Source organism: Quercus robur, chromosome 5 (genome assembly GCF_932294415.1).
Source record: "Quercus robur chromosome 5, dhQueRobu3.1, whole genome shotgun sequence".
Taxonomy (NCBI): domain Eukaryota; kingdom Viridiplantae; phylum Streptophyta; class Magnoliopsida; order Fagales; family Fagaceae; genus Quercus; species Quercus robur.
In genome coordinates, this window is record NC_065538.1 from 10,144,486 (window position 1) to 10,157,504 (window position 13,019).

At 38.2% G+C, this 13,019-nt stretch overlaps 1 protein-coding gene across 1 annotated transcript; it reads right to left on the bottom strand.

The window, feature by feature from the left end:
* Positions 1-242: 242 nt before the first annotated feature.
* Positions 243-1,937, bottom strand: LOC126727775 (uncharacterized). The gene is made up of 5 exons (XM_050433692.1): positions 1,539-1,937; positions 1,385-1,447; positions 745-1,288; positions 462-602; positions 243-337 (listed from the first exon to the last, which is right to left on the bottom strand). Exons 1-5 carry the CDS (start codon positions 1,935-1,937, stop codon positions 243-245), a joined length of 1,242 nt encoding a protein of 413 aa, XP_050289649.1.
* Positions 1,938-13,019: the final 11,082 nt, after the last annotated feature.

The window sequence follows — 13,019 nt, forward strand, 5'->3', positions numbered from 1 at the left end:
CCTCTCGACAGAAACAAAGTCAATAAAGTTATGCTCAATGTCGTTCAGCACACACCCAGCATTTGCAAGAAATGCTCCCTAGCAGAACGACCAAGGCGAAACTCCTGCATAAAATTACCGTGACGACTGTAGATCATCACTAAGTGAGAGACGCAGTCCTCAGGGACTTGGAAGCCATAAAAGTCTACATAAGGAGGATCGGAAGCCCAGAAGTCTGCCGGACCAAGGTCGTTAACCTCCGGCTAGTCAAAGCGGCCAAGGAAGGCTACAGCATCATCCGAGACGGCAGCAGAACTACTACTCGCCTCAAACTGAGAAGGGATAGTAGGAAGTGGACCTATCAAAAAAGGAAACGCAAGGCAAAATAAAAAAAAATAAAAAAAAAAAACCATGGCACGGAAAGAGAAGACTTGCAGAAAAAGAAGATGAGATAGGAAGAAAAGGAAATTTGCCAAAGTTACCAGGAATGGGGGCTGCGGGTGTAGCAGAAATAAGTACTGTAGGCACAACAGAAGCAGGAGTAGTAGGTATGGCTGAAACGGGTACTGAAGGTGCGACAGGAATAGGCGCTACGGGTGTGGCAGGAGCAGTCATTCCCACGCCTGTTGCAATTTCTGGCCCCTCAGAAGTCTTTGCAAGCGGGGAGATAAGTGTGCAAATGAAACGCAAATACAACAACAACAACAACAACAAAAAAAAAAAAAAAAAAAAAAAAAAAAAAAAAAAGGGAAGGAAGACACATACCAATGAAGTCAGGCTCGGGCGAAGCACTCCCCTCTTCATCGGAATCGAAAATTCTCTTTTTCAGGACGAGCGCATCATCAGGATCCTTGAGAATGTCATCAGATCCTTTTGAGGATAAGTCCGTATCAGGACCACGGGTAGCGGAATCGGGAATGGAGGAAGGAGTAACAACAAGTGAGGCACCTCCCTTTGCAGCCTGGGAGATAGCTGCAAAAGGGTCACTAGTCGAAATCACAAGCGGCAAAACGAGAGAAGTGACCTTAGTTTGAACGGCGGCAGGAGGAATGACTCCCTCTGAAGGAGTGGGTCTCTCGGCAGGTAAAGGTGTAGTCTCACCAACTCCTTCGACATGAGTACCCTCTCTAGGTACTGGCTCAGCAGAAGGGGTGGGAGTTTTGGCAGGAGCCTTGTGAGCAGTAGTAAAAGGAGCAGGCGTTGTGAATACTGCATCGACCCCATCAAAAAACCCTTCCATGGGTACACCCATAGAGGCGGAAATCTCCTCGGCAATGGGGCAATATATGGATAAAGGCTCAGGCTCCTCCTAAAAAAAAAATTTGTTAAGTAAAAAAAACAAAAGACCCGTGACAGAGGCGTGCGAAAAAAAAGAGATGAGAGAAGTGAAGAAAAAGGGACTCACCTCATATTCAGGCTCATCAAGCAAAATGGGGCGGGTAACTGATGAGTCTTCCTTATGCTTGGACTAAAAGGAAAGAGGCAGAAGAAGTTAGCGAGTTAGCCGCAAGAAAATTAAGAAGTTTTGTCAAAGAAGAAAAATGGGAGAAATAACTTACCCTCCGTTCAGCGGCAGATACAGGGTGAGGAGTAGTTTTCCTTTTGCTACCACGAGTCCTGCTAGCCAAAGGAGCACCTGCAGGAGGTAGTGGTGTGGCAGGCTTGGTTTTGCCATCGGACTTGGGTTTGGCAGGCGCTTTCTTGCTCGGTACGGAGATGTTGATTACTTTAACTTTTTTCTCCCAACCAGGAGGATAGTCACCAGTGTGCCAAAACCATCCTTTCTTCTCTGCGTCCCATTCAAAGATGGCTGACCGGCTTTGTTTTCTAGCATACGCCAAAATAGACTTAGAAGGAAGCAGCAGACGAGGGTTAACTGAGACAACCATACCTAGCCCTTCAGGAGGAATACGGGAGAAGCCACGACTCCCCGCTAACTCAGCCACAAATGTAGCCATCACTGCGTGCCAGTAACCGTGCATGGGAAAAGTACAGACACCCTCCCTTAGTGAACCGGGAACTGTAACGGCATTGAAACGCTTCCTCCAAAACTCAAAGGCAGTGTGCCACAGGAAAGGACGGACTAACGTAGGAGATTCCATGAGGAAAGAAATGTCATCGGTGATGTCTTAATCCAACCCAAACTGCCTTCTCACCCGATTGGCAGGATAATGAACAAACCTAATGCCTTCATCGGCTAGGTAAGGCAACCATCTGGCATTGGTAGCAGCAAGATAGGTAATCCCAGTTTCATCAAAGCTAACTAATGGGGAAGTGGTCCCAATGGTGTCAACAAACAAACCTATGGCAGAATCCGCACAAGTGTAATCTGCACCCAAATTTCTATAAGCTCTCCAAGAGAAACCGACGCCCTCATCAAAAGATTCAACCACAGAATAGCCAATCGGCTTCAAACTAGACCAACGAAAAGCAAGCAGAAAATCGGATTCAAACCTGCCACAAAAATCGGTAATCACTCTCGGACATGTCTGGTACTTCTCTTTGGCAAACCGAGCGGGTCTACACTTTGTCAAGTACTGAGCACAACGCTCAAACAATAGCTGCTGAAGTATGGTACAGTGGAAGGAAGAGGTAACAATGTGGCAGGACCCAGCCTGACTCACATCACTACGGAGAATATCCAATTGAACATACAAGTGCCCCAGGAACATAGGGGCCAGCGGCAGGCTCACCCCAGCAGATATTTTGATAGCCAAACGAAAGTATAAAGGCTTTATGGCGTAGTGGGGGTGAGACCCAAAAACAAACTTGCAAAGCCAAAATGCAATAAAAGCCACATGGCAGGCAGTAACAGAAAACTTAGAGGAAGAACTCACCCAGTAGGACAACTTGGCATTTCTGGCCATCCTTTTTCTCAGTTCAGCCTCAATGGCCTCTTCCTCCAGAGAAAGCTCTAGGGCGGCAGGATCGACATCGCCAAGAATGGGCAAGAGCAACTGGTTAGTCACATCTTCAAGGGTCATGGTGAGTTCGCCGCACGAAAAAAAGAAGGTGTGGGTGGTGGTGCACCATCGCTGGACCAAATGACGGAGGTTATAGAGGTCCCGAAAATTCGACAAGCAACGAGATGAAACTATAGCCTTCAAGACGCCGGCTCGTTGCAACAAACCCATAAAGCCCGTGTCGGAAAGCTCACTGTCAACCCATTCCTTCCAACAAGAGGCTGTGCCGGACCCAAATTCAAAATGAAGGGGTACGGGAAGCGAGGTACCTTGGCGAATGGACAGATCAGTGATTGAAGATGCTAAAGGAGCCTAAGAGACGTCGGGGTTTCGCCGGACAAGGGCAATCAATACATGACCTAGCGGCGGCAGTACATAGTCACCAGGGATTTTTGGGAAGTGAGGATTGACTTCGTACCACGGGTCGATTAAAGGAGCGCATTCGCTGTCGAGGTCGCGCTGCGTCTCTTCCTCAGCAGATCGCTCCGAATCAGAACGTTCCATCTCCTCGCCCACATCAGGAACGGTGGGAGAATTGGAAGCAATCGCCTTCCTTTACAGCGGGAAGAGCCTTGGTTTTTCACCGGCGACATGGTGAGGAGGCTTAGTTGGAGAAAATGGGTATGGGTGCTTGAAAAGAAGAAGGAGAGTAAGAGACGGAGAGTGTGTGTTCTGGGAAAAGAAAGAGTTTATGATTAAAGTGCAGAAGGATTCTTCTTTAAATACCCAGGTCATTAATAACAGCACGAAAGAAGGTGACGGGTCAGCCATCAGAATGGGATGAAATTAATGAAGCGACGGCTCTGTTTCGAAAATAACTGCCAAACTGGGAAATTCGAAGAGACAACCCTGTTCGCAGTAGGAAGGAAAATATATATATGTATAAGAAGGGGTCCACAGCTTAAAAAAAAAAAAGGACCCGCGAAAAAGAGAAGAAGAAAAAAGATGAGAGAAGGGCAGAAACGCCTTTTCATTCACATATGAATCGCAGGAACGTTTCATATGTTCAGGGGGCTAAATGTTGAGGGCCATTTGTGGAAGCCCAAGCAGATAGAAAAAAAGCGCAATAATGAGGGCAACAAAGAATTGACAAAATAGATAGCAAAAACCCATTAGGCCCAAGCGGTAGGAATAATGGATCACAGGCCCAACAAATAAACACATGGGTCTTGAAGAGGCAAGCGGACTCAAAGAAGCCAGGAAAGAAAGAAATAGCATCCCATGGGCAGTGTATGAGGTAGAAAAGTGAGAAAGGGCCATCGCAGGCCCAAGGCAATGCAAACTAAGAAAGTAAGGGGTTTATGGTAGGCCCATGAACCCCAAAGATAAGAATAAGGTTATTGGGCCGGGGAAGCCCAATGAAGTTAGTAAAAAGCCCATGAGAGTGTGGAATTAGCAAACGGGCCGAGGAAGCCCAAAGAAAGCAATCGGGTCGTGGATGCCCAAAGGGACATAGGAGCCCATGAGTAAAAGCAAAACAGTGCCCATGACAGGCCACCGAGAAAAGGGATAAATGGCTGGCCCAAAAAGAGGTATAGCAGGATTAAGTTATTACGGCAGGAATAACAGTTCAATGTTGCAGGAAAATCAAGAGTGGGCCAAAGAAATGTAAGGCCCATTATCATACAAAGCCCAGCTCCTGAATGGAGCGGGAAACAAAAAAAAAGCCCACATGAAAGGTCAGAAAACACAGACGGAGAGCCTCAAGATCACGACAGACGCATGAGCAGCAGGCAGACTCTTGGACATATCTGAAAGGGAAGCACGCGCAAGGCCCAGGCACCACCAGCCTGTACCCAGCCAATATAGGACGTGGTGGGGCCATGGACCAGAGGTAAGAGGTAAAGGGGGTATGGTTTGGTGGTGGAGAGAGGGGAAAAGATCTATTTTACGGCTCCTGCTCAAGCCCTTTTGGGAGGTATGTCTTGCTAGGATGATAGACCACCCAAAAGAGGCAAGTTTGAGGAGGAACCGTTGGGTGCATGCCTTGAGAGTAGAAAGAGAGAGCATTTATACCGTGGCAGGAAAGAAGTGTTACGGTAGACTGAGGAACGAAACAAACTTGCCTTTTTCTGGCAAGGGTGAATGTCACACAGACTTGTTGGTCGGCAAGTACGCCCAAACCAGACAAAGGCGGTTAAGGGGCAAAACGGTAAAACATTGGTCACGGCAGGCACTATAAAAGGGCCCTTGCCGTGCCCTGAAAAAAGGATCGAAAACAGAGCATTTACGGAGTAGAAAGAAAAATAGAGTAAAAAGAAGAGAAAAAAAAGAGAAGAAAGAAAACAAAGAAGAAAATAGAGAAAATTAAGGAAGAAGTAGAGGTAATACAGTAGGCATGCACCGGTAGATCGGTTTCCCTCTCTTCCTCTTTAAATCTTGCTCTCTTCCAAAATGTAAACAAGGACTCCTTTTTTTTGGGCAATAACCATTCAGGTCCGACTCCCTCAAAGCCATTAATCCCCACCGTAGGATCTTTTTCCTAGGAGATTATTTGCATTGAGAAGAGGCATTCTCCCCTCTTTGGCCTTGCTTCGGCAGACTAAATTAAAAAACTTGATTTATGCCCCTTCTGGATTAGTTTATGTTATTTTCTTTCCCCTTTACTTTTCCTCTGTGCAATGACATTATCATAATTGTAATCGTACTTTATAAGTAGAGATTACATAGCCATTTATTTAAGTAGTCAGAATATTCTGTTTTGGTTATTATTATTATATCTGTCTGTCGTAACTCATCTGAAACAGTTCTGCTTGCCGTAAGCTTACTCCTGGTAGACGAGACATAAGTTTGTGTACAAACCAACCCAAGTTGGATCACAATTGGACCGGCCCTAACTCCCTTACTCAAAAACATTAGGGCCCATTACCGCAGGAGGCAACCCAACCCAACACACCATACACAAAAAAGGCCTCTACACTTCATCATCATCTTCTCTCTTCCTTGATCCTTGTAGCTATTGAACTGTAAAAAAAAATAAAAAATAAAAAAAAAATGCAAAGAAGTGGATAGTTCTGGAGTGTGAAGTGGTAAGGAAAAAGACAAAAGAAGGAAATAAAGAAAAAAAAGTAAGGGCACGTGTGTGGAGGAAGTGGTAGGGAAAAAGATGAAAGAAGGAAATAAAGAAAAAAAAATTAAGGGTACGTGTGTGGAGGAGAAAAAAAGAGGGAAAAAAAAGAAAGAAAAAAAAGAAGGAAATATGGATAAAAAATAAAATAAAATAAAATAAGGGAAATATAAAATAAAAAATAAGAAATTAAAATTAAGAAATACTGTCACAATATTTTCACAATACTTTCACAATAAATTTTAAGTGGTAGGTTATTATTAGTTAATATTGGTGAGAAAAAATAATTTGTTTAGAAAGAGAAAAAAATAATTGTAATTGTACGTTCAAATTAAAATCAGTATAAATTATCACAACACTTTCACAATAAATCTTAAGTGGTAGGTTATTATTAGCTAATATTGGTGAAAAAAAATAATTTCACAATATTGATTTAAGTATGAAATAAACTCCCTTATATATACATTGTCCTTTTTGGTAATTTACCCCTCAAACTGCTACTTTTATAAGTGCTAGCCAAATACTCAGCTTTTTCAAAAAACACTTTTTTACAGTTTTTACCAAACACGCAGCTTTTTGAAAAAATATTTTTTCATTATGCACTTTTGAAAACTCAACTTTTTCAAAAAGCCCAACTTCAAAAAGCTGAACCAAACTCACCCTCAATCTCCTTGGGTTACTCCGAAATAGTCTATATTTCCTTTGTACCATTTGATGTTGTTGGGCTTAGGGTTTGTATTAAATTATCAACATATTAATTTGTTGGGCTCTAGCCTCAGGGTTTGTATTAAATTATCTATATTTGAATTCAATTTGATATATTTTATTTTATTAGTTAATTATAAATTTGGTGAGACGTGGGTTTCACTTAAATCAATAGATAAATTTGTTTATCTTGGAATAAGAGATTTGAGTTTGAGTCTTGCCTACACTAAGAGCATTCTCATTAAGAATGCTAAATGCTATAAATGCTAAATTTTAACATCAAGTTTGTAAAAAGCAAGTTACAACAAACATGCTAAACTTAAAAAAAATAAAAAAAAATAAAAATAAAAATAAAAAATAGCAATTAAGCTATATATATATATATAGCTCTAATCTTATAAATATATATATATATATTATTATGTTAATGCTTGTGGTGGAAAAGGTGGTTGTGTAGTTGTTTTTTATTATTTTAATGAGTAGTTTATATTATTTTAAACGAAATAATAAGAAAATAGAACATTCGATGTTGGGTGTATTGTAAAATGAGTTGTTAAAATTGATAAAGTGACTTTTTTTTTTTTTTTGAGAAAGAAATTAGTTATTTTATTCAGCAATAGGCAAATCTACCTGATAAGCAGCAAGTGTGTGAGATGGGACATCATCCATCCACACTAAAAAACTAATGACATGACATGCATGTCTAGCTAGGTTGATATGCTAAATGCTAAAATTTTTAAAAGTTTTGATGGGAATGCTCAAGAGTCAATTACTGTTTTTACCTATTGATAAAAAAATAATTAATATTGAGGGGCATTGTATATTCCAATTCCACAGTAATTATAAAGTATAATACTTACTCTAAAGCAATTTTTTATATTATATTAATAACGGTGTTTGTCTCTAAAAAATTAAAAAAAGAAGAGTAATGATGTTATGTATAACTATTACATCTAAAATTATTTTTTCTCAAAAAAAAAAACATTTAAAATAATTTTTGCGCTGTGAAAATTATTTAAATGAGTAATATTGTTAATCTACTTAGAGGATAAGGAAAGAAATCAATCTAATTAAGCCGTGTGATGTGTCCTTGCTAACTTAAAAATATCCCACCAATAAAAATTATCTTTGCACTGTGAAATTTATTTAATATAGTAATATTGGTTATCTACTCAAAAAAAAAAAAAAATCAGAGAACAAGAAATAAATCAATACTTTAAAAAAATTATAATTTGATAGTTATAATTAGAATAGAGGAATTGAATTTTAAATGTTTTGGTTGGAAATTCCAACACATGACAGTTGAATTACAAAGCTTTTTAAGACTGTAAAATCAATCTAATTAAGCCCCAACACTAATTAAAATTACCATGTTGTGTCATGCGGCCTTGCTAAGTTAATATATAAAGTATTATATTTTCCAATGACATTGAGTTATGTTTTTGAATTATTTTATATCATATACTATTGAGAACATGTAAAAATTATTTAAATATAGTAATACATTAATACTAGTAGCTTCCTTAATTCCCCTGCTGCTGACATACTGCACCAAGAGGAAATCAAATTGTAAATTATTATTCAGCATATTAGATACAAAACAAAGAGACTATGAACACCCAATATTTCCATACATAAGTTTCTCAAAAAAAAAAAAAAAAACTCCATACATGTAGTGTAATATTTTCCCAAATCAACCAAGTTCTCATTTAGGACTGCTAATTGTTTATTGGCTTAAAAAATAGGCTAGACAAAAGTGGAGCTTAATTTTTACACAATCTAAAGAGATAGGAATTCACTCCAATAATGTTTTGCTCATTTTTCTACCAAAGTATCAATAACACCCTGCTTAGTATGATTCTGAAATGTTCTTTTGTGCTAGGATGTCAAATTTAGTTTGATTAGATGTAAGAACTAAGAAGTTGAGGTGCTGGTGCATTAAAAACCATATTTGAATAATTTTTTCATTGCTTGGTTTCAAATCAACTTAAATGGGTGAAATTGGATTTGGTTCTTGACATGACCCCTGAATTGTGTTAGTCTACAGCTATAAAATCCCTGAAAGCTTAAAAATGAGCAAAAAGTAGCCAACAAATCTCTGTATGCGGTTTTCTTTCTATTTTTTAAAAAATATTAATAATTTTACTTATTTAACTCCATTATTTAAAATTTCTAAAGAAGTCAACTTAAAGAATATTTTGAGATATCCAAGGCTTAGAGTCCGTAGCTTAAAAGCTGCTTAAATAATAGTATAAATAATATGTTAATCTACTCATAAAACGAAGAAATAAATTAATCTAATTAACCCCCACCAGTCACCACTTATTAAAATTACCATGTTGTGTCATTTACCTTGCTAACTTAAAAAGATTCCACCAATAAAATTATCTTTGCGCCGTAAAAATTATTTAAATATAGTAATATTGTCTATCTATATAGATGACAAGGAATGAAATCAATCAAATTATTATTTTTCTTAGACCTCTCTGAATTTTTTTTTTTTTTGGTTAGAAAGACGAGGAAGTGCTGGTTGAATTGCAACTTGTAAGACTTTTGACATTGTGAAATTAATCTAATTAAGCCCCACCACTAATGACAATGTTTGTCATGTAGCCTTGCTAAATTAAATATTTCCCACCAATAAGATGTTTCATAACTTGATAAGTACTTAGATAAGGACAAAGTTTAGCTGCAAAATTGGTTGTAACCTTAGGCTATAACTTTACTAAATAAAATAAACATTATTACATATTTTGAAAATCTAATCGTTGAATTGCATATTCTTTATGCTCTTAATATACATGTCAAATTTTGTGTCACTCTAATATTATTTACTATATGATCTATAAACTTATATTCCATGCATAATTTTAAATTACAAAAACTTGCAATTTAAACAATTTATTGATAATATAGCAATTAATCTTTAATTTTCTAAAAATTTTACAAGCATGGAGGGTATAAGAAGAAGATATAATCCAATGATGGATTTGTCAAAATTCACCTCCAATAAAAAGATATTAAATAAGATTATAATCAATTTTGTAGTTAAACTTTGTCACTAGCTAACCAATCTTTAGAAAACACTTTGGTTTTTGCTTGGACAATTTCATTTTGATAGTTCTTTCATCTTTGCTCAATCCAAAATTAAGCCTCATATGGATATGGTCTATCGGATTGGGCCTTATTAAGTGTCCAGCAGTTCATTGAGCTTTTGTGAAGCACTAAAGTGAATGAGTTTTAATATTTCTTTGAACTTGGTCATACCTATTGGTTTATTTGGGTTTCCAAAGTTGTAATGGGCTTGACTTTTGTCCTTATTAGCTCATTTTGTGTATAGAAGGACCATTTAGTCAGCGTCCTTGTTTCCAAAAAGAGAGAGAGAGAGAGTTAAAAGTCCATGTTCGTGGATCATAAAGTCCAACTTGATTTTTAACAAATCACAAAATCTAGCTTGCTTGAGGGTCATTCAGCCCATTTAATTTTGCAGGTTCTTTAGCTCGGCTTAAGCCTTTTATGATTAATTCAGTTTTAAAACCCAATAACATAATGTGGACATGTGGCCCATTTCTAATTGGGTTAATTTCACATTTTACCTTTTGGGTTTTTTCTCCATCATTTTGGGCTTTTAACCTTTTACTTATTATCTGTTGTAAAAATATTGGGAAAATATCATGGACAAAATATTTCTCTTTATATATTGAGCTCACCCATTTTAGCCTTGCTTCGAGAGGCAAGAGATTCACGGTAGGTTTTTTGGGAGCTAGTGAGCTACCATGCCCATCCGGCTAAAATCAATAAGTCGAGATAGTAGGTTACTATTAGTAGTTAAAAAAATTATATCAATTGTGGGTGTGAGGACTAGCTTTAGCTCTTAAGCCCAAAAGATGAATGAATTAAGGCTCAAAGAGCCCAGTACAATAAATTTGTAAAGAGTGGGCTTAAAAGTTAGGTTTTAATGGATCAAACAATACACATAGTGAATCAAAGATAGTAAGAAAGTAAAGGAAAACAAGTTTTGTGCTAAGAAAACTTTCCTCGGCTAAATCCAAGGAGAGTGGTCCTTATGTATATCATTCTTAAACTTGGATACAATTTTAGTTCTTCTTGCTACAGTATTTTCTCTATAGATTTTCGGTCCATTTTCCCTGGAGAGCCTCTCACATTATATAGCCCCCCTCTGGATGATCTAGGCCCTTCATTTGTTGATCATCTAGGTCACCACTTGAGTGCTTGTCCCATCAAACACTTTTCCAAACCCCTTGTGAGTTGCGGCAGCCAAGGTAGCACTGTTCAGGGATCTTTTCCACATAAATGTAGTCAAGAGGTTTGGTAAGATGCATTAAATGTGGAGGCAGCCACCATCCCTTCAGTCATGTTAAGGCTAACTCCCTTTCTGTAGCTCTTTCTCAATAGTAGGACCTCCTCTAGTAACGTGCTACTGACGGGGCCTTACTGTCCGAGGGTGTGATCTCCTTGGAATGGCATTGGCCTCCTTGGCTTTAGGTATGACACGTGGCAACACCACTTCATCAAATTTCTATACCCCACAGTTGGTTCTAATAAGAATTATTATTTTCTTTTATGTAGTTTTAATAAGAATCGGTAAGACTTTTGTCAATTTAAATATGGTGAAAAATATTAGGAAAATTAGCCTATTATATATATATTTTTTGCAAACAGACAATAAATGGTAATTAATCTCTAATCTAAATATAGAAAGGGTTTGTAATTTTGTATGTTAAAGTTACCCTTCGTCTTTTCTTTTTCGATAAGAGTAAAGTTACTCTTTCACTATTAATACTTCAAATGCAAATGTTGCAGTAACGTTTTTAGCATATTCGTATATGAAAACATATGCTCTTTTGGCATTTTCAGCATATTTGAATTTGTTATAGGCATGGTTTTAAATCTCACAAGATTTCACTATCTTAAAATATTGGTCAAAAAATTCTCCGTCTAGATATTGAGATATATCAGCCTAGTTAAATAAAAAAATTATATTTTTTTTGAAAACAAAATTAAAATAAAATATATTAAAAAATTCTGAAATATATGTTTAACACAAGTGATTATATCGATATTATTAATATATATATATATACATATTTATATATATATGAAAAGGGGGAAATTTTTAAAGATAGAACTTATCATGGAAAATCTTGCATATCAAATAAGAAAATATCAATTATATCATGAAAAATCTCAGCTGGGCCTTGGTGAGATCTGAATCTCCTTGGGTGAAAGAAAGATGATTCAATTCAATTAGAAAACCTAAGGTACATTATCTACGCAACTGTGCCTAAGTTATATCTTTTTATCAAATATGTTTGTAGAACATGGTGCATTTGGAAATGAAATTTGTGGGGCCCAATAATTTATGGGCCAGGCCCACTTGCTCATGGAGAGTCCACAGGCCCAAGCCAAAAAAAATTATGGCCCAAAGCTTAAAAAAATATAAGGCCAAAGATGGCCTAGAGACGCAGCCGAGGACGGTTTAGTCCTCGGCCGACCCAAAGCTCCCTTAAGAAGAGGGGTAAAAAAGAGGTAAAGGAAAATTGGTAAGAAGATCTAAAATATCTTAGGTAAGTTACCCTCATTACCCTCCCCAGATAAGACTCTGTACCTAACAGAACCAGATTCTTAGGCTTTATCAAACCATCCCCAACAATTCTGGGATTAGACTGACGGGACAAATAGCAGTCCTAAAAAAGTTGACCCTACACGTGGACGAGGGACAGCGAACGTAGGCTAGTATAAAAGAGAAGATAAACTAATCATAAAGGGATCCCCATCTCACTTCCTGGGAAAAACTCCAGGGATGAGAATGCCCGGACAATATATGTACACCACCACGAAAAACCCACCGCCGGGTAACCGGAGAAAGACATTAGTGCTCCTCGGACATGATCCGAGGAGTCCAATCCCTCAAGTTACAAAGCTGTAGGGCTTGGATATTCAGGCTGAAGCCTTTTCTTATCTGAGTTTCCCTAAAGTCCGATTTGGACCAACGCCCTATGACCAAACGCTAGCTTTTCAAGCCCACTCTCTACAAATCTTATTGTGAGGGATCCTTCACGTGCGAGCCCAACGTCATTGTTGGGCCGTTTGAGAATCGTGTCCCTACAATTGGCGCCGTCTGTGGGAAGGCTTGCGCGTTGGCACGGGTGGCGCATGAGTCAACTCTCTAGCAAGCAGAGATTCGCGAGTTTTTCCCATCTCCGGTGACCTGCAGTTGTCGCTCTGATATAAACTGGTGCCAGGGCTTACATCCTGTAGTGCCAACGGCACGGGCAGCTCTA

What these genes read in the sequence shown, in the direction of transcription:
- LOC126727775 (XM_050433692.1), bottom strand. Translation starts at nt 1,937, where the DNA reads ATGGCTACATTTGTGGCTGAGTTAGCGGGGAGTCGTGGCTTCTCCCGT. An exon ending in TATCTGCCGCTGAACGGAGG is followed by an intron (nt 1,448 to 1,538) that starts GTAAGTTATTTC and finishes CTTTCCTTTTAG; the next exon opens with TCCAAGCATAAGGAAGACTC. An exon ending in GCCCGAGCCTGACTTCATTG is followed by an intron (nt 603 to 744) that starts GTATGTGTCTTC and finishes AAATTGCAACAG; the next exon opens with GCGTGGGAATGACTGCTCCT.